The 19,335-nt window shown below is 42.8% G+C and overlaps 1 protein-coding gene across 1 annotated transcript in view; it reads left to right on the top strand.

Annotated features, from left to right (window-relative positions):
- Positions 1–4,878: 4,878 nt before the first annotated feature.
- Positions 4,879–19,335, top strand: part of napgb (N-ethylmaleimide-sensitive factor attachment protein, gamma b) — a 39,735-nt gene continuing 25,278 nt past the window's right edge. The window contains exons 1-3 of the mRNA XM_067978324.1: positions 4,879–5,156; positions 15,547–15,614; positions 17,280–17,364. Coding sequence (XP_067834425.1) covers positions 5,104–5,156; positions 15,547–15,614; positions 17,280–17,364 — 206 coding nt within the window. The 5' untranslated portion in view covers positions 4,879–5,103. The remainder of the gene's footprint in view (positions 5,157–15,546; positions 15,615–17,279; positions 17,365–19,335) is intronic.

Raw genomic sequence — 19,335 nt, 5'->3', positions numbered from 1 at the left:
GGTCACAACCCAAAAAACAACTATTTTCAACTCCCACATGCCCTCAACCCACCTGTTCTTGGGAGTTAAAATCACCCCCTATGTCTCTATTAATAAAGCCCAGAGTCCCATGTGCCTTTTTTAACAGCTGTCTCAACTTGTCCTGCCACCTTCAAAGATTTGTGTATGTGCACCCCCAGGTCTCTCTCTGTTCCTGCAACCCCTTTAAAATTGTACCATTTAGTTTATATTGCCTCTCCTCATCCCTCCTACCAAAATGCATCACTTCACACTTCTCTGCATTAAATTTCATCTGCCATGTGTCTGCCCATTTCACTAGTCTATGTCTTCCTGAAGTCTGATACTATCCTCCACATTGTTTACTACATTTCCGAGTTTCGTGTCATCTTCAAACTTTGAAATTATATCCAAGTCCAGGTCATTAATATATATCAAACAGAGCAATGGTCCTCTGGAGAACACCACTGTATACATCCCTCCAGTCTGAAAAACAACTGTTCACCACTACTCTCTGCTTTCTGTCCCCTAACCAATTTTGCATCCACGCTGCCACTGTCCCTTTAATCCCACGAGCTTTAATTTTGCTAAAAAGTCTATTACGTGGTACTTCATCTAATGCCTTTTTAAAGTCCATATATACAACATCAACTACACTACCCTCATCAACCCTCTCTGTTACTTCATCAAAGAACTCAATCAAGTTAGTCAAACATGATTTACTTTTTAAAAATCCGTGCCGACTTTCATTTATCAGCCCATACTTTTCCAAGTGCCAATTATTTGTCCCGGATTATTGTCTCTAAATGTTTCCCCACCACCGACATTAGGGTGACTGGCCTGTAATTGCTGGGTTTATCCCTCTCCCCTTTTTTGAAAAGGGGTGTAACATTTTTAATCCTCCATTCCTCCAGCACCATCCCCGTATCTAAGAAGGATTGGAAGACTGTGGCCAGAGCCTCCACAATTTCCACCCTTACTTCCCTCAACTAACCTAGGATGCATCCCATCTGGACAGGTGACTTTTATACTTTGAGTACTGCCAATCTTTTATGTACCTCCTCTTTATCTATTTTTATCCTATCCAATATCGCTACTAGCTCCTCCTTTACTGCTACAATGGCAGCATCCTCTTCTTTGGTGAGGACGGATGCAAAGTACTCATCTAGTGCCTCAGCAATACTCTCTGCCTCCACAAGATTTCCTTTTTTGTTCCTAATCATAGAATCGTAGAATGGTTACAGCACAGAAGGAAGCCATTCGGCCCATCAAGCCCATTCCAGCTCTTTGTTTAGCACTCCAGTTAGTCCCATTCCCCTGCTCTTTCCCCGTAGCCCTGCAAATTTTTTTCCCTTCAAGTATTTATCCAATTCCTTTTTGAAAGCCACGATTGAATCTGCTTCCACCACACTTTCAGGCAGCGCATTCCAGATCATACCTACTCGCTGCGTAAAAAAGTTTTTCCTCGTATTGCCTTTGGTTCTTTTGCCAATCACCTTAAATCTGTTTCCACAGGTTCTCCACCCTTCTGCCAATGGGAACAATTTCTCTTTATTTACTTTGTCTAAACCCGTCATGATTTTGAACACTTCTTTTAAATCTCCTCTTAACCTTCTCTGCTCTAAGGAGAACAACCCCAGCTTCTCCAGTCTCTCCACATAACTGAAGTCCCTCATCACTGGAACCATTCTAGTAAATCTTTTCTGTACCCTCTCTAAGGCCTTCACATCCTTCCTAAAGTGCGGTGCCCAGAATTGGACACAGTACTCCAGCTGTGGCCAAACGACGGCCCCACCCTTCCTTTGACTACCCTTTTACTATTTATATGTTTATAAAAGACTTTTGGGTTCCCTTTTTATGTTAGCCGCTAATCTATTCTCATACTCTCTCTTTGCCCCTCTTATTTCCGTTTTTAGATCTCCTCTGCACTTTCTGTGTTCAACCTGGTTCTCTACTGTATTATGAACCTTACTTTCATCCTCAGCCTTCATTTTCTGTTTGATTTTAATCTCTATATCTTTAGTCATCCAGGGAGCTCTAGCTTTGGATGCCCTTCCTTTCCACCTTGTAGGGATGTGTCTAGTCTGTACCTGAACCAATTCCTCCATGAAGGCCCCCCATTGTTCAGCTACTGTTTTGCCTACCAATTTTTGATTCCAATCCATCTGAGCAAGATCCCTTTTTAACACTGAAATTTGCCCTCCTCCCGTTAAGCTTTTTCACATTTGATTGTTGCTCGTCCTTTTCCATAACTATTCTAAACCTAATGATATTATGATGACTGTTACCCAAATGCTCCCCCACTGAAACATGCTCCATCTGCCCCACATCATTCAATGACTTAGATGAGGGGGCTGAGTGTAATGTATCCAAATTTGCTGACGGTACAAATTTAGGTTGGAAGCTAAGCTGTGATGTGGACTCAAAGAGGCTGCAAAGGGATATAGACAGGTTAAGTGATTGGGCAAGGTGGCAGATGGAGTATAATGTGGGGAAATGTGAAATTATCCACTTTGGTAGGAAGAATAGAAAAAGCAGAATATTTTTTAAAAGGTGAGAGACTAGTAAATGTTGAAATGTTGGTATTCAGAGGGATTTGGGTGCCCTTGTACATGAATCACAGAAAGTTAACATTCAGGTGCAGCAAGCAATTAGGAAAGCAAATTGTGTGTTAGCCTTTATTGCAAGGGAGTTGGAATATAAGAGCAAGGAAGTCTTGCTGCAATTGTATAGGGCTTTGGTGAGACCACTCCTGGAGTAGTGTGTGCAGTTTTGGTCTCCTTACCTAAGGAAAGATATACTTGCCTTAGAGGCCGGGCAACGGAGGTTCACTAGATTGATTCTTGGGATGAGAGGGTTGTCCTAATAGGAGAGATTGAGTAGAATGGGCCTATATTCTCTGGAGTTTAGACGAATGATAGGTGATCTCATTGAAACATATAAAATGCTTAGAGGGCTTGACATGGTAGATGCTGTGAGGCTGTTTCCCCTGGTTGGAGAGTCTAGAACTAGGGGCCATAGTCTCAGGATAAGGGGTCGGTCACTTAGGACAGAGATGAGAAAAAATTTCTCCACTCAGAGGGTTGTGAATCTTTGGAATTGTCTATCCAGAGGGCTGTGGATGCTCAGTTGTTGAGTATATTCAAAACTGAGATTGATAGATTTTTGGACACTAAAGGTATCAAGAGATATGGGGATAGGGATGGAAAGTGGAGTTGAGGTAGAAGATCAGCCATGATCTTATTGAATGGCGCAGCAGGCTTGAGAGGCCATATGGCCTATTCCTGTTCCTATTTCTTATGTTCTTAAAACACCAGTAATAGTGGCCCATAATTCCAGGAAAGTTTCAGCATAACTAAGTATTTTCTGAAGAAAATCACGAGCAACTGATTTACACCAAAACATCGCTACACACAAATTTCCTCGATCATTTGCCCTGCTCCCGAGTTGTGACCACCTAAACCACAGTTGGCTCATTAACATAACTCTGCCCCCATACAAAAGACCAGAGAACGCAAGGTACCTGCATTTGCAGCCGACAGGTGTAAAAGTTTAGGGGCCGCAGGATCCAAGTCACTATTTCTGGTATTTTATAGCAGTTTTTAGCTATTTTTGTTTTATTGGGCCTTACTTGCATTGTATTTTCTACTATCTTTGAATACTTTTTTATGGCATCAGAATCTGTTACATTAAAAAAAGGAAAAGTTTCCGCAATTACATTTTCTTAAACGCTTGATGTGCATGAATGATGGTCTGATGGCTTCAAACTTTAATTTTCATAACATCAATAAGCTAAAGAGGGACTTAAAGAAGGGAATGGCCAATATACTGCGCTTGCTTCAGGGCCGATTATTCCCACAAATTTCCACTTGTTTTACTCGTTTTTACATTTGTATGCTAAAGCAATTTTCAGGAAACATGAGCCTTTGGTAAGATCGGGGTAGGAACCGGTGTAATTTCTGCATTCGTGAATCCAGGAATTTCTGGGCCACTGACTGTGGGTCCTGCTGCACCTAATGTTTTGGACATAAATTTAGCCTGTTCAGAACTGGCATAAATGCAGGAAACTTGCATTCTCTAGTCTTTTACATGGAGGTAGAGCTATGTTAATGAATTAAATGGGATTTCGGTGGAGGTAACTTGAAAGCTGCTGAAATGATTGATCAAATTCGCTCGTAAAAGACTTGCGTTTATATAGCGCCTTTCACAAACTTAGGATGTCCCAAAGCACTTTACAGCCAATGAAGTACTTTTTGAAGTGTAGTCACTGTTGTAATGTAGGAAATGTGGCAGCCAATTTGGGCACAGCAAGGTCCCGCAAACAGCAACGTAACAGCAGCCAGATAATTTGTTTTTAGTGATCTTGGTTGAGGGATAAATATTGGCCAGGACATCGGGGCGAACGCCCCTGCTCGTCTTCGAATAGTGCCATGGTATCTTCTACAGCTACCAGAGAGGTTTAACGTCTCATCCGAAAGACGGCACCTCCGACAGTGCAGCGCTCCCTCGGTACTGCACTGGAGGGTCAGCCTAGATTTCGTGCTCAGGTCTCTGGAGTGGGACTTCCGACTCGGAGGGGCGAGCGCTACCAACCGAGCGAGGGTCTGATGTAAAACCCTAAAATTTCCATCGGGCTCAAAAAAAAACTGGCGCAATAGGCCTGGCACCAAAAATTACAATTAATTCCAAGCCCACCTGTGCTCCACAAACCCGCACTGCTGCAAACTATAAATGTCAGCGTACAGGGGGTGGGGAGGCACTGCGCTGGATTGTTGGCTGCAAAACCCCAGGACGCGTGCCTGGAGGGAACCACATGAGCGGCGGGTCTGCGCACGCGCACTCTAAGCGATGCGTCTCGTCACAGCGCCTCCAGACCCGTGCGAGACTCGGTAGTATCGCGAAGTGGGAGGGTGCAGAGAGAGAGAGAGAGAGGATGGCCGGTCGTTAAGACGAGGGATTTTATAGTATACTTAAACCAGCCAGACAGTCATTTTAGCAAAAAAAAAAGAAAACTTGCCCGTACGGAGACGTCGGTTTTAGTGTCCGTTTTTTCTTTGCCATTTTAAAGAAAAAAGAAAGTGTGAGGTATATTTTAGGGAGAGGCGGATGGCGCAGAAGATAAACGAAGGGCTGGAACACATAGCGACCGCTGAGAAATGGTAAGTGAATGGGGAAAATAAATTAAACGGCCGCGGTGAATCCTTTCCTTTCATCTCCTCTCCTCCTCTTGTCCTGTCCCGTTAGGCGATCTCTGCCCTTTTGGGCTGGAAACGGTCGCCGCCGCATCGCCTTAACCGAAGTCGCTCGCGGACGCTGCCCTGTGGCGCCCGCGCGTGTGGAGCATTCTGGGAGCTGTAGTCCTGTCCCGATTGGCTGTTGCTGTTCGGCGCCGGCTGACGCACTACAGTTCCCGAGAACCTTTGCGACCTGGCCGGTTGTTTCCGGGCCTCTGTGCGTTTCATAAGATCAATACAGATGAGGACAACCCCCTGGTTCATCTACAAAGCTTGCGACCCTTTTTTCTCTTCTCCCCCCCCCCCCCCCCCCCGCCGCAAACATTACCCTTGCCATTTGTCTCTTCGATGCACCTACAGGACTGGTGTAGTTGTAATGCAAATGTATCCTTAAATGCTCTCAAGCCTTTTTGACATCCCTGCCCTGATGTCCATTCTAACTGATGAGAACTTACTGACCTGAATTAACATAAAATTGACACCTGAGAGAGGGAGTAGAAGAGATTTATTAGCGTGGTACCAGGGATGCGGGACTTCAGTCATGTGGAGAGACTGGAGAAGCTGGGATTGTTCTCCTTTAGAGCAGAGAAAATTAAGGGACGATTTGATATAGCTGTTCAAAATCATGAAGGGTTTTGATAGAGTGAATAAATAGAAACTATTTCCAGTGGCCGGAGGGTTGATAACCAGAGGACACAGATTTAAGGTATTTGGCAAAAGAATCACAGAGGAGAGGAGGAGAATTTTTTTATATGCAGTGAGTTATTATCTGTACTGCACTGCCTGAAAGGGTGGTGGATGCAGATTCAATAATAATTTTCAAATGGGAATTGGATAAATACTTGAAGGGGGAAAATTTTGCAGGGCTCTGGGGAAACGGTGTGGGAGTGGGACTAATTGGATAGATCTTTGAAAGAGCTGAAACAGGCATGATCTGAAAGGCCTCCTTCTGTACAGTATCATTGTATGATTCTATGATCAGCACTATGGTATGCCATGAGTGTCTTTAGATTTATCTTTTCTATGCCATTGATATATGTTACGTATGTGATGGGATAGTAAAGATCAGCTTCATGGCTCCTCTTCTTATCACCTTTCAGGGCTTAATGTTTTCTTTGTGTCCTGATATCCAGTTGACACAATATTCAAAGTACTCAATTCAATTAATTAAATAAAAAATCTGGAATTAAATACTAGTATCAGTAATGGTGACCATGAAACTACCAGATTGTCATAAAACCCATCTGCTTCACTAATGTCCTTTAGGGAAGGAAACCTGCTGTCCTTACCTGATCTGGCCTATATGTGACTCCAGACCCACAGCAATGTGGTTGATTCTTAATTGCCCTCTGAAATGGCCTAGCTCAGTTGTAAAATCTCGCTTAAAAAAAAGTCATAATAAGAATAAAACTGGACAGACCACCCGGCCTCAGATCACTAGGCACCGGACACGACGAAGGCAAACCAAGCCCAGTCGACCCTGCAAAGTCCTCCTCACTAACATCTGGGGACTTGTGCCAAAATTGGGAGAGCTGTCGCACAGACTAGTCAAGCAACAACCTGACATAGCCATACTCACAGAATCATACCTTTCAGCCAACGTCCCAGACTCTTCCATCACCATCCCTGGGTATGTCCTGTCTCACCGGCAGGACAGACCCACCAGAGGTGGTGGTACAGTGATATACATTCAGGAGGGAGTATCCCTGGGAGTCCTCAACATTGACTCTGGACCCCATGAAATCTTATGGCATCAGGTCAAACATGGGCAAGGAACCCTCCTGCTGATTACCACCTTCGGTCCTCCCTCAGCTGATGAGTCAGTCCTCCTCCATGTTGAACACCACTTGGAGGAAGCACTGAGGGTAGCAAGGGCACAGAATGTACTCTGGGTGGGGGGCTTCAATGTCCATCACCAAGAGTGGCTCAGTAGCACCACTACTGACTGAGCTGGCCGAATCCTGAAGGACATAGCTGCCAGATTCGGCCTGCGGCAGGTGGTGAGCAAACCAACATGAGGGAAAAACTTACTTGACCTCGTCCTCACCAATCTACCTGTCGCAGATGCATCTGTCCATGACATTGTTGGTAGGAGTGACTACTGCACCGTCCTCGTGGAGACGAAGTCCTGTCTTCGCACTGAGGACACCATCCAACGTGTTGTGTGGCACGATCACCGTGCTAAGTGGGATAGATTCAGAACCGATCCAGCAGCTCAAAACTGGGCATCCAGGAAGCGCTGTGGGCCATCAGCAGCAGCAGAATTATATTCCAGCACAATCTGTAACCACATGGCCTGGCATATTCCTCATTCTACCATTACCAACAAGCCAGGGGATCAACCCTGGTGTGTTGAGTGTAGAAGAACATGCCAGGAGCAGCACCAGGCGTACCTAAAAATGAGGTGCCAACCTGGTGAAGCTACAATTCAGGACTACATGCATGCTAAACAGCTGAAGCAACATGCTATAGACAGAGCTAAGCGATTCCACAACCAACGGATCAGATCAAAGCTCTGCAGTCCTGCCACATCCAGTCGTGAATGGTGGTGAACAATGAAACAACTAACGGGAGGAGGAGGCTCTGTAAACATTCCCATCTTCAATGATGGCGGAGTCCAGCACGTGAGTGCAAAACACAAGGCTGAAGCGTTTGCAACCATTTTCAGCCAGAAGTGCCGAGTGGATGATCCATCTCGGCCTCCTCCCGATATCCCCACCATCACAGAAGCCAGTCTTCAGCCAATTCGATTCACTCCACGTGATATCAAGAAACGGCTGAGTGCACTGGATACAGCAAAGGCTATGGGCCCCAATAACATCCCGGCTGTAGTGCTGAAGACTTGTACTCCAGAATAAGCCGAGCCCCTAGCCAAGCTGTTCCAGTACAGCTACAACACTGGCATCTACCCGACAATGTGGAAAATTGCCCAGGTATGGTCTGTCCACAAAAAGCAGGACAAATCCAATCCGGCCAATTACCGCCTCATCAGTCTCCTCTCAATCATCAGCAAAGTGATGGAAGATGTCGTTGACAGTGCTATCAAGCGGCACTTACTCGCCAATAACCTGCCCACCGATACTCGGTTTGGGTTCCGCCAGTATCACTCGGCTCCAGACCTCATTACAGCCTTGGTCCAAACATGGACAAAAGAGCTGAATTCCAGAGGTGAGGTGAGAGTGACTGCCCTTGACATCAAGGCAGCATTTGACCGAGTGTGGCACCAAAGAGCCCAAGGAAAATTGAAGTCAATGGGAATCAGGGGGAACACTCTCTAGTGGCTGGAGTCATACCTAGCACAAAGGAAGATGGGAGTGGTTGTTGGAGGACAATCATCTCAACCCCAGGACATTGCTGCAGGAGTTCCTCAGAGCAGTGTCCTAGGCCCAACCATCTTCAGCTGCTTCATTAATGACCTTCCCTCCATCATAAGGTCAGAAATGGAGATGTTCGCTGATGATTGCACAGTGTTCAGTTCCATTCGCAACCCCTCAGATAATGAAGCAGTCCATGCCCGCATGCAGCAAGACCTGGACAAAATCCAGGCTTGGGCTGACGAGTGGCAAGTAACATTCGCGCCAGACAATGACCATTTCCAACAAGAGAGAGTCTAACCACCTCCCCTTGACATTCAACGGCATTACCATCGCCGAATCCCCCACCATCAACATCCTGGGGGTCACCATTGATCAGAAACTTAACTGGACCAGCCATGTAAATACTGTGGCTACAAGAGCAGGTCAGAGGCTGGGTATTCTGCAGCGAGTGACTCACCTCCTGACTCCCCAAAGCATTTCCACCATCTACAAGGCATAAGTCAGGAGTGTGACTGAATACTCTCCACTTGCCTGGATGAGTGCAGCTCCAACAACACTCAAGAAGCTCGACACCATCCAGGACAAAGCAGCCTGCTTGATTGGCACCCCATCCACCACCCTAAACATTCACTCCCTTCACCATCGGCGCACCGTGGCTGCAGTGTGTACCATCCACAGGATGCACTGCAGCAACTCGCCAAGGCTTCTTCGACAGCACCTCCCAAACCCACGACCCCTACCACCTAGAAGGACAAGGGCAGCAGGCACATGGGAACAACACCACCTGCACGTTTCCCTCCAAGTCACACACCATCCCAGCATGGAAATATATCGCCGTTCCTTCATCGTCGCTGGGTCAAAATCCTGTAACTACCTTCCTAACAACACTGTGGGAGAACCTTCACCAGACAGACTGCAGTGGTTCAAGAAGGCAGCTCACCACCACCTTCTCAAGGGCAATTAAGGATGGGCAATAAATGCTGGCCTTGCCAGCGATGCCCACATCCCATGAACAAATAAAAAAAAAACAGTGGATTGCTTGATGTGTAGATGATCTTTAGATATATAATGTGCATTTTAGATTTGACAAACTAAGCATATATTTCTTGTAAACAATTTTACAACACCAAGTTATAGTCCAGCAATTTTATTTTAAATTCACAAGCTTTCGGAGGCTACCTCCTTCCTCAGGTGAACGATGTGAAAATGAAATCCTCGAAATGAAATCGCATTTATAATTCACAGAACAATGCTTGGTGATTACAGACAGTTTTTTCAACTGCCCGTTGCCAAGGCAATCAGTGTGCAGACAGACAGGTGTTACCTGTCTGTCTGCACACTGATTGCAGACAGACAGGCTACTATGCTGTCAAGAGGAATTCTTTTAAGCAGAATATACTTAAAATTGCAGGTAAACATAAAGGAAATATATAGTTATTTGTAGATCAAATTAAGATATTACTAGATTATAATTGGTGCACTTTTGAAAGTACAATCTGATGTGTTGGTCATAATGCAAGATTTTGGAAAAGTTTTAAGTGTATCTTTCATATTGGCACAAATGTGACATTATTAATTGGATCACTGTTAAAAATGGCTTCGCAGCCTTTAAATTCAAAATAACTGATTCTTAAATAGCTTGAGAAATCTTTGGATTTGACTCGTATTCATTAAGTAAGTATCTAGATATGATACTATCTAATGTTTCACCCCTGATTTAATGGGATTAACAAATTTTCTTTGTGTAGTTGACCATAGTAACCTGCCGACAAAATAAATTTATATGTTAGTCGATCTCCAGTGGTGTTGCACATGGGGAGCCAAGACCAAGCATTGTCTTTAGGTCCAAGGTCGAGGATAATTGGACTATAATGTACAGATGTAATCGGTCTTTGTTTTTAAAGTCATTGATCTGTCCTTGTTTTCATATAATTGATTTTTTATTAATAGTTAAATAGCAAAATATGCAACAATTTTGGAAGCAGAGAGATAGAGTTGCTTGGAGCATAGGGTTTCTCTGCAGTATTGACTGAGGATCAGGGAGATGCTAAACTGAGGCACCGTAGCACTGCCACTGGTGTGAGGATGTAATTACAGCGTGACAAGTTTACATAGGTAGTTTCCATTATAAATGTGGATCTAGGCATTTATAATGGGATAAAGTGACAAATTTGACGAGAACAAATAAGGTTTCATAGGAAATAAATGAAGATAAGCTTTTTAATATAGATAAATGTATTAATATATTAGGCTGTAACTATACATTGTAGTAGGCCTCAAAAGTAAAGCTTCAGATCCATTGGACAACAAAATCAGTCACTGCTTTGCGGTTAGGGGTGAGACAACTAGCCTGATATAATGTATTTACTACTTCCCCAGGCAACATGTTGCCTATGAATGCTCATATATCTTGAGGGAATATCGTGGGTTCCCCATTTATTCCAGGGTGTCAACAGGTCAAAGGTTACCCACTCAAATCACAATTCGTGACACCACTGAAACCCAGTTATCTTCCCTCTTCCCCATCCCTGCATCAAAAAAGCCTACAGTGAAGCATGTTTGAGCAGGAGGAAAACCATTGAACAGACATTTGGCATGCTTCAACAATAGTTACAGTGTTTGGGCTGCACTAGCATTGCTTTACCATAAACCCTGGAGAGAATTGGTGGAATAGTAATGCTGCACAACATGGTTATGGAAAGAAGCTTACACCATTATTGGACAGACTAGCAAGAGGATGATGACGAGCAGCCTTTATCTACATTACTTTAGGTTGCAATTGCAGCAGGTTATTGGATCGGTTTGGGTTAAATATACTCGAACAAACTTGTCCACCTTTTGCATAACATCTCTGCCAACTTGGCTTTGTTGGTAGCACTCTTGCCTCTGAGTTCATGTCTAACTCTAGGACTTGAAAACGTAATCTAGGCTGACACAGTGCAGTACTGAGGCTGTGCTCCATTGTTGGAGGTGCTGCCTTTCAGAAGATCACAAGATAATTATAGATGAGGAAGTCCTTTTGGCCCATCTTAATTCATCCATCCAAAGAGATCCTAATGTCCCTCCTTTGTAGCATCCAATTGTTTCTTAAATGATCCATAGTTCATGCCTCCACTGCTCCATATGGAAGTTTGCTCCACATGTTGATCACTTTGTGTGAAGTAGAATTTTCTGATATCAGTTCTAAATTTACCTTTTACTGGTTTGAATCCATGTCCTCTAGTACTGCTCCTGCAGTTTAATTTAAAGTAATATTCCGGGTTAACTTTTTCTATACCCGTAACAATTTCATATACCTCCTATAAGAGCACCTTTCAGATGTCTCCTTTAAAGGCTGAAAAGCCCAAGGCTGTCCAGTCTTTGTTCATAACTCAGACCCCTGACACTGGGGATCTCCCGTGTGGCTGTTCTCTGCATTGCCTCCATTATTTGAATATTTCTCTTGTTTCTTGACGACCAGAACTGAACACAGTATTCAAGGCATGGTCTTACTAGGACAGTATACAGATTGATCATTACCCCCTCAGACTTTTACACTATAGTTTTGGCTATGTAGTTCAATATCCTATAAGCTTTGCTGATTGCTGCTCTGCATTGGTTGTACATGTTTAGTGTTGAGTCTACTGAGATGTCTAGGTTTCTTTCATCCTTCGGTATTTGAACATAATTTTTTCCGAAATCTAGCACTTTCCACTTCTGCCCACTTACACATTTTGTAATTTCTGAGCTGCCCCATCCAATTCTACCTTCCCTTTTAATTTAGTGTCATTTGCAAATTTTTATTTGTTCATGGGATGTGGGTGTTGCTGGCAAGGCCAGCATTTATTGCCCATCCCTAATTGCCCTTGAGAAGGTGGTGGTGGAGCTGTCGTCTTGAACCTCTGCAGTCCGTATTGTGAAGGTTCATCCACAGTGCTGTTAGGAAGGGAGTTCCAGGATTTTGACCCAGCAACGATGAAGGAACGGCGATATATTTCCAAGACAGGATGGTGTGTGACCTGGAGGGGAAGGTGCAGGTGGTGTTGTTCCCATGTACCTGCTGCCCTTGTCCTTCTAGGCGGTAGAGGTCGCGGGTTTGGGAGGTGCTGTCGAAGAAGTCTTGGCAAGTTGCTGCAGTGCATCCTGTGGCTGGTACACACTGCAGCCACGGTGCGCCAATGGTGAAGGGAGTGAATGTTTAGGATGGTGGATGGGGTGCCAATCAAGCAGGCTGCTTTGTCCTGGATGGTGTCAAGCTTCTTGAGTGTTGTTGGAGCTGCACTCATCAAGGCAAGTGGCGATGATTCCATCACGTTCCTGACTTGTGCCTTGTAGATGTTGGAAAGGCTTTGGGGAGTCAGGAGGTGAGTCACTCGCTGCAGAATACCCAGCCTCTGACCTGCTCTTGTAGCCACAGTATTTATATGGCTGGTCCAGTTAAGTTTCTGGTCAATGGTGACCCCCAGGATGTTGGTGGGGAATTCGGCGATGGTAATGCCGTTGGATGTCGTGGGGAGGTGGTTGACCAAATTTACCCACTTTGACCAACTTTGACCAAACTTGACCACTTTGCATTGAGTTTCTAAATCCAGGACATTTATGTAAATTAGAAAGAATAGTGTTGCCAGCCCTGAGGTTCCACCCCCTCTACTCCAATATAACTTCTCTACCTGTCAGCCAATTTCTTATCCATTTCTAGAGTTTATCCTGCATCTCAACAGCTTTGAGTTTAATTAATAAGCCTCTTGTATGGAACTTCATCAGAAGCCTTTTGAAAGTTGAGGTGCATGACCTTAAGGCTTACCACAGTTCACTTGGATTATCATTTCGTTTCAGATGAAACCTTAAACTAAGGCCTCGATTCTTTGTTCCGGTGGGTGTAAAATGGCACTTTTTGAAGAGCAGGGAGTTCTGTGTCCTTGCCAACCTTCCTACTACTGCCAAAAAAAATAGAATAACTGGTTATTCATCTCATTTGCTGTTTGTGGAACCTTGCTGTGCACAATTGGCTGCTGTGCTTGCCTAAAGAGGAAACGTGACTGCACTGCAATAGCAATTGGTTGTAAAGTGCTCTGAGACATCCTGAGGCCAAGATAAAGTCCTAATGTAATGCAAGTTTGTTTGTTCATATGCTAATCAAAATAAGTTACAGGTGGCAATCTCCATATATAGTTGCCTATATTTATTTGTGCTTATTCTCACTTAGCACTTTTGCTTCAAGTCTGATATGTCCTTACAGATACCCCTCCATGATTGCATATTGACTTCCAGAGTGATGGTCTCCCACACCTGCTTACCATTGGTCGCCCTCTACACCTAGAATAGGGGTGGCTAAGCATTTGTCCTCGTGCGCCGAATAGGTGTGCAACATGGAGCCATGGGCCACGTATAAAGTTTAAATCCATGTTTTCTTTAATTTTCATGTATCCCAAGATGAGCATATGAACAGAACTTGGTTTTCTGATTTAGGATTGATCCACCAGTGTGGTAACAGTGCTTATAAATAACCCTATCCAATCCTCCAGGTCTGTAAAATTGTAACAGGACAAACCTGCAAGTAATAAGTGCCAATAGGACTGAGTTGCCTCAGCTTCAAGGACTGGATTAGTAAATGGCTATTAAGCTAGTTGAGCAGCATTCTTGCGGATGCTGACTCGTGATCCAGTTATGTTTCAGTTTTAGCACACGCTAATGCACCTAAACTTCCAGAAACTGCATGGATTAAAGTTGAGTTCTTGTGAGAGTTAATTATTTTTTTTTAAAAACTTCCATTTTATATAGCATTTTTAACATAGGAAAATGTTCCGGGAACATAATCAGACAAAAATTGACATGGAGATATTCGGATAGGTAACTAAAAGCTTGGTTGAAGAAGATGGTTTTAAGGAGAGTCTTAAAGGGGGAGAGGGAGGTGGAGAGATTTAGCATATAAGTTTCTGAGGGGGCTTGACAGGGTAGATACTGAGACGTCATTTCCCCTGGCTGACGAGTCTAGAAATGGGGGCATAGTCTTGGGATAAGGGGTCGGTCATTTAAGACTGAGATGAGGAATTTCTTCACACAGAAGAATCTTTGGAATTCTTTGGAATTCTCTCTTCCAGAGGGCTGTGGATGCTGACTCATTGAGTATATGCAAGGCTGAGATAGATAAGTAGAATTTGGATGCTAAGGGGATCAGGTGGGAAAATGGAGTTGAGACCAAAGATCAGTCATGATCTTATTGAATGGCAGGGCAGGCAGGGCTACTCCTCCTATTTCTTATGTTGGCGAGCAAATTTTAGAGCTTAGGGCCTGTATGCCTGAAGGCATGGCTACCAATGGTGCGTGAAGGAAGTTGGAATGCACAAGAGACCAGAGTTGGAACAATAACAATTTAATATCCTATCTGCACTGAAAGCAATTTCGCTCCCACTATCATTGGTTGCTAAATGGACTAAACCTGTGTATTAGTGTTAATTCTGTGTCTTTATAGTGTTTTTGCAGCTAAACCTGCCACTCTCAACAATATTTGGCTATTACAATAGAATATTTCAGTTCATAATATTTCATAATAAATTGGTATCAATGCTGAGCAACAAAAAATAACCCAGCTATCTAAAAAACAGTAGAACATGCAATTGTTCCATCCAAGGTATCACTTTTTAAAAATCAAAGAGCAAAGCTTAAAATTATATGCTTGAGCTTTCTCAGATTGATCTAGTAACTTATCAAATATCATTCTTTCATTTTAGTTTTTTTAAAAAAAATGTAATTAGCATTAAAGATGAAAAGAAATGAACCTTTTGGAGACACATTGCATCAAAGCCTGTGAATATAAAGCCAGTAGGACTAAATTAAGAACAATGTCTGTCACAATAGGAATTGGCCCATTACCAAAGCTTTTGAATCAGTGAGTATTTTGACTACAATGCTAACTTCAGGCTAATGTAAACCTGTTCTTGTAGCTGTGAAAATATATTAATGCAGTATTTAAAGTAAATGTCATAAGATTCACATGATTGATCCTGTTTTATTTGCAGTCTGAAAACAGGCTTTCTGAAGTGGAAACCTGATTATGACAGTGCTGCATCTGAGTATGCAAAAGCAGGTAAGAGACACAAGATCTTAACATTTGAAGTTACTTCATGGAGTTTCAGACACACAGTTCAAGTAGATCTCTCCCTAAAATGTAGCGTGTTACTAGTAGTCAACACTGCGGTTTCCTTTTATGCAATAAAAACTACACATTCTGTTAATGATTCCTAGCAATAAATTTAGGTAAATCTATACAGCTGACTTTTCAGGTATTATGTTAAGATTTTGGAATTGTAACATCTAGAATAGTGATAAAAAGTTAACAACAATTGAAAAAGTTGTTAAACCCACTATTGAACGAACCTTTGATTTAAAAAAAATAGTTTGCACCTTCCATTCAGTTAATTTAATTTGTTCAGCATATACTGCTCATAGTGAGCTATTCTTTGAGAATTGGTTACAACTTTTTTTTTAAAATACAACCGTCGTGGGTGGGTGGTTCACGGGTGTACAGGAGGAATGTGGTCATTCATGCAGTAACTCAAATCCCCTTGTTTTAGCTTTGTTCTGGCAGTGGTTTCAAGATAAATCTCAGCACATTGCTTGCTATGTTATTTGCATGACAATAAAGTCTGAAAGTAGAGTAGCAATATGATTTAAGGAAAATGCTACTACTACTTCATGGTTTTTCCATTTCAGAACAGTCAATTGAGATTCAGCTTACCCAGAAAGTTTGGCTTAAATTTTCTGCTCATTTTATGCTGGCTCCCTGGCATAAGTCAAGCAGACCTGGGCAGCAAATTCTTCAGGAACCACGTTGATGGGTCCTAGTCTCCACTGCCTTTCTGGATTTCCCTCCAGAAGTGACGGGATAAACAGTGTGTTAATATATGAATGGGCATGTTGTAATGGTGTGCAAATGATAGAAAATACATTGGACGGTGTATTTCCGTCATTTATGTCATAGCAACATTGGGTGCAAGGAGTACCATTTCGTCATTTGAATCTAGTGTTGCTGTGCTCAGCAGAGGGGGATTTAATAGTTAAAGGGCCAAAAATCCAATGTACTTGATCATAGTGATCAATTGCATATAATAAGGAGCCTTTTTTTTTGAAAATTTAAAATGTTATATTAAATTTATCATTTGTAAACAATTTTACAACACCAAGTTATAGTCCAGCAATTTTATTTTAAATTCACAAGCTTTCGGAGGCTTCCTCCTTACCTGAGGAAGGAGGAAGCCTCCGAAAGCTTGTGAATTTAAAATAAAATTGCTGGACTATAACTTGGTGTTGTAAAATTGTTTACAATTGTCAACCCCAGTCCATCACCGGCATCTCCACATCATAAATTTATCATAGTATAGAAGCTGCCAGCCACCCTTCCTGCAGATTCCCCAGCTGAGCTTGCTTAAAACCTGCAATGTAGCCTGACCCCGGAAAATTGGCCGGCGTCAGGGTTGCGTCCTTATGCCAGTTCTACAAGTTCGTTCTTTTTAGTTGAAACTCTCGCCCCACCAAAGATGTGTCAGGATCCTGAAATAACGGGATGGTGGGGCATCCAGGCTTCTGTATTACTGTGAAGCATGTTGTAGGTAGAGGAAACTGATTAAATGAAAATTACTGCAATATAGCTTTTTGTCCACAAGGGGCTGAAATAAAGCTGGTTCCTTTTCATTGGAATGGGTTATTTAATTTTTAAAAATATATAAATTCTCTTGTATCTGTTTCTGTACAGCTGTTGCATTCAAAAATGCAAAGCAGTATGATCAAGCAAAGGATGCCTATCTAAGAGAAGCCGAATCACATCAGAACAATAGAGCGTATCCTTTTATTATGTTATTGAAGAATGACAGACCAGCTGCTTGAAGGAAACACTTTTCTTAATTTTATAAAGTAATATTTTAAAATATTTCTTGCAAAAATACTGATCAGAGTTTTTAGTTTTTAAGTAGTAGATCAAAGTATGTTATAAATTCTTCCGTTCTGTACATAACTGCTAAATAAGAAATACAATGGGGGTGAATTTCTGTGGGGTTGTCCTGCTTGTCCCCCGTTACATTGGCAGAAAAGCCATGAAAACCCTGGAAAAATGGCGTAAATGCTGTTTTCACTGAGTGCTGTCTTTTTCACTGAAGTTATGGTGGATGAGTGGGTGAACCCCCATGGAAATTCATCTCCAGTGTCCTTTCGAGTAGATGCCTTTTGAGTCTCATTGTTCAGCTGCATTTTGTATTTAAAAAGATTTCAAATTTGGTTTTAAATCAGTCATCCTTGCAGCTTCCTGCTCTAAGAACCATCTCATTTACATTGCTGATGGCTTTTGGAGCCTGTGGGCTGAGGCATTGCCTTTCTCTGACAGTCTGTTGAAAAAGTCAGACTTGGCTCAGTAGTAGCACTTTGGCCTCTGAATCAGAAGATCATGGGTTCAAGCCCCACTCCAGAGACTTGAGCATATAATCTAGGCTGACACTTCAATGCAGTGCTGAGGGAGTGTTGCACTGTCGGAGGTGCAGTCTTTTGGATGAGACATTAAACCGGGGCCCCCTCTGCCCACTTGGGTAGATGTAAAAGGTCCCATGGCATTATTCGAAATAGAGCAGGAGAGCTCACCCCAGAATCCTGGCCAACGTTTATCTCTCAACAACACCATCAAAGAAGTGTAGGATGTGGTGGCAGCTAAATCTTCAAGCATGGAGGTTATGGAATTAAATGGTCACTGAGCTCTTGAGTTGTTTCAGAATCAGTTTCATCTCAGTGTTCATACATTGTAACCATAGTCAACAGTGGACCTCACAGTATATCAAAAACTATTCGGTACAACTGGTTAGGCCTCAGCTGGAGTATTGTGTTCAATTCTGGGTACCATACTTTAGGAAGGATGTCAAAGCCTTAGAGGGTGCAGAAGAGTGGCACCAGGGATGAGGGACTTCAGTTATGTGGAGTCACTGGAGAAGCTGGGGTTGTTCTCCTTAGAACAAAGAAGCTTAAGGGGAGATTTGATAGAGGTGTTCAAAATCAAGAATGGTTTTGACAGGGTAAATAAAGTTAAACTTTCTAGTGGCTGACGGGTCAGTAACCAGAGGACACAGATTTAAGGTGATCGACAAAAGAGCCAGAAGCGACATGAGGAAACTTTTTTTTAACGTAGTGTGTTGTAATGGTCTGGAATGCACAGCCTGAAATGGTGATGGAAGCAGATTCAACAGTAATTTTCAAAAGGGAATTGGATAAATACTTGAAGGGAAAAAATTTACAGGGCTATGGGGAAAGAGCAGGGGACTGGGACTAATTGGATAGCTCTTTCAAAGAACCGGCACAGGCATGATGGGCCGAATGGCCTCCTCCTGTGCTGTACCTACTATGATATTATGAACTCGGCTAAATAAAACGGAGGTGAATTTCCACAGGGTTCTACTAGTTGGTGGATGAGCTGCAGAAACAATGTAAACACCTTGGAAATTCACTCCATTGTTTTCAGGGCAACTTCCTAAGTACTTGTAGGACATGCTTCTTACACTATCAAGTCAGAATGTAGAAATTGATGCTACTTTCATGTTTTAATCCTGAAAGGTATGATTGTGAAGTGCTATGAATTATGTGGGCAAAACTCAATAAGGTTTTGATTTTTAGACCGAAACTTAAGAACAACAAAATGAAACTCGTTTATAATTTTAGAAGATCCTGAACTTAGCATTCGGCCCATCATGCCTGTGCCGGTTCTTTGAAAGAGCTATCCAATTAGTCCCAGTCCCCAGCTCTTTCCCCATAGCCCTGTAATTTTTTTCCCTTCA

The sequence above is a fragment of the Heptranchias perlo genome, chromosome 3 (genome assembly GCF_035084215.1).
Source record: "Heptranchias perlo isolate sHepPer1 chromosome 3, sHepPer1.hap1, whole genome shotgun sequence".
Lineage (NCBI taxonomy): Eukaryota > Metazoa > Chordata > Chondrichthyes > Hexanchiformes > Hexanchidae > Heptranchias > Heptranchias perlo.
This window is presented reverse-complemented; position numbering and strand designations above follow the sequence as displayed.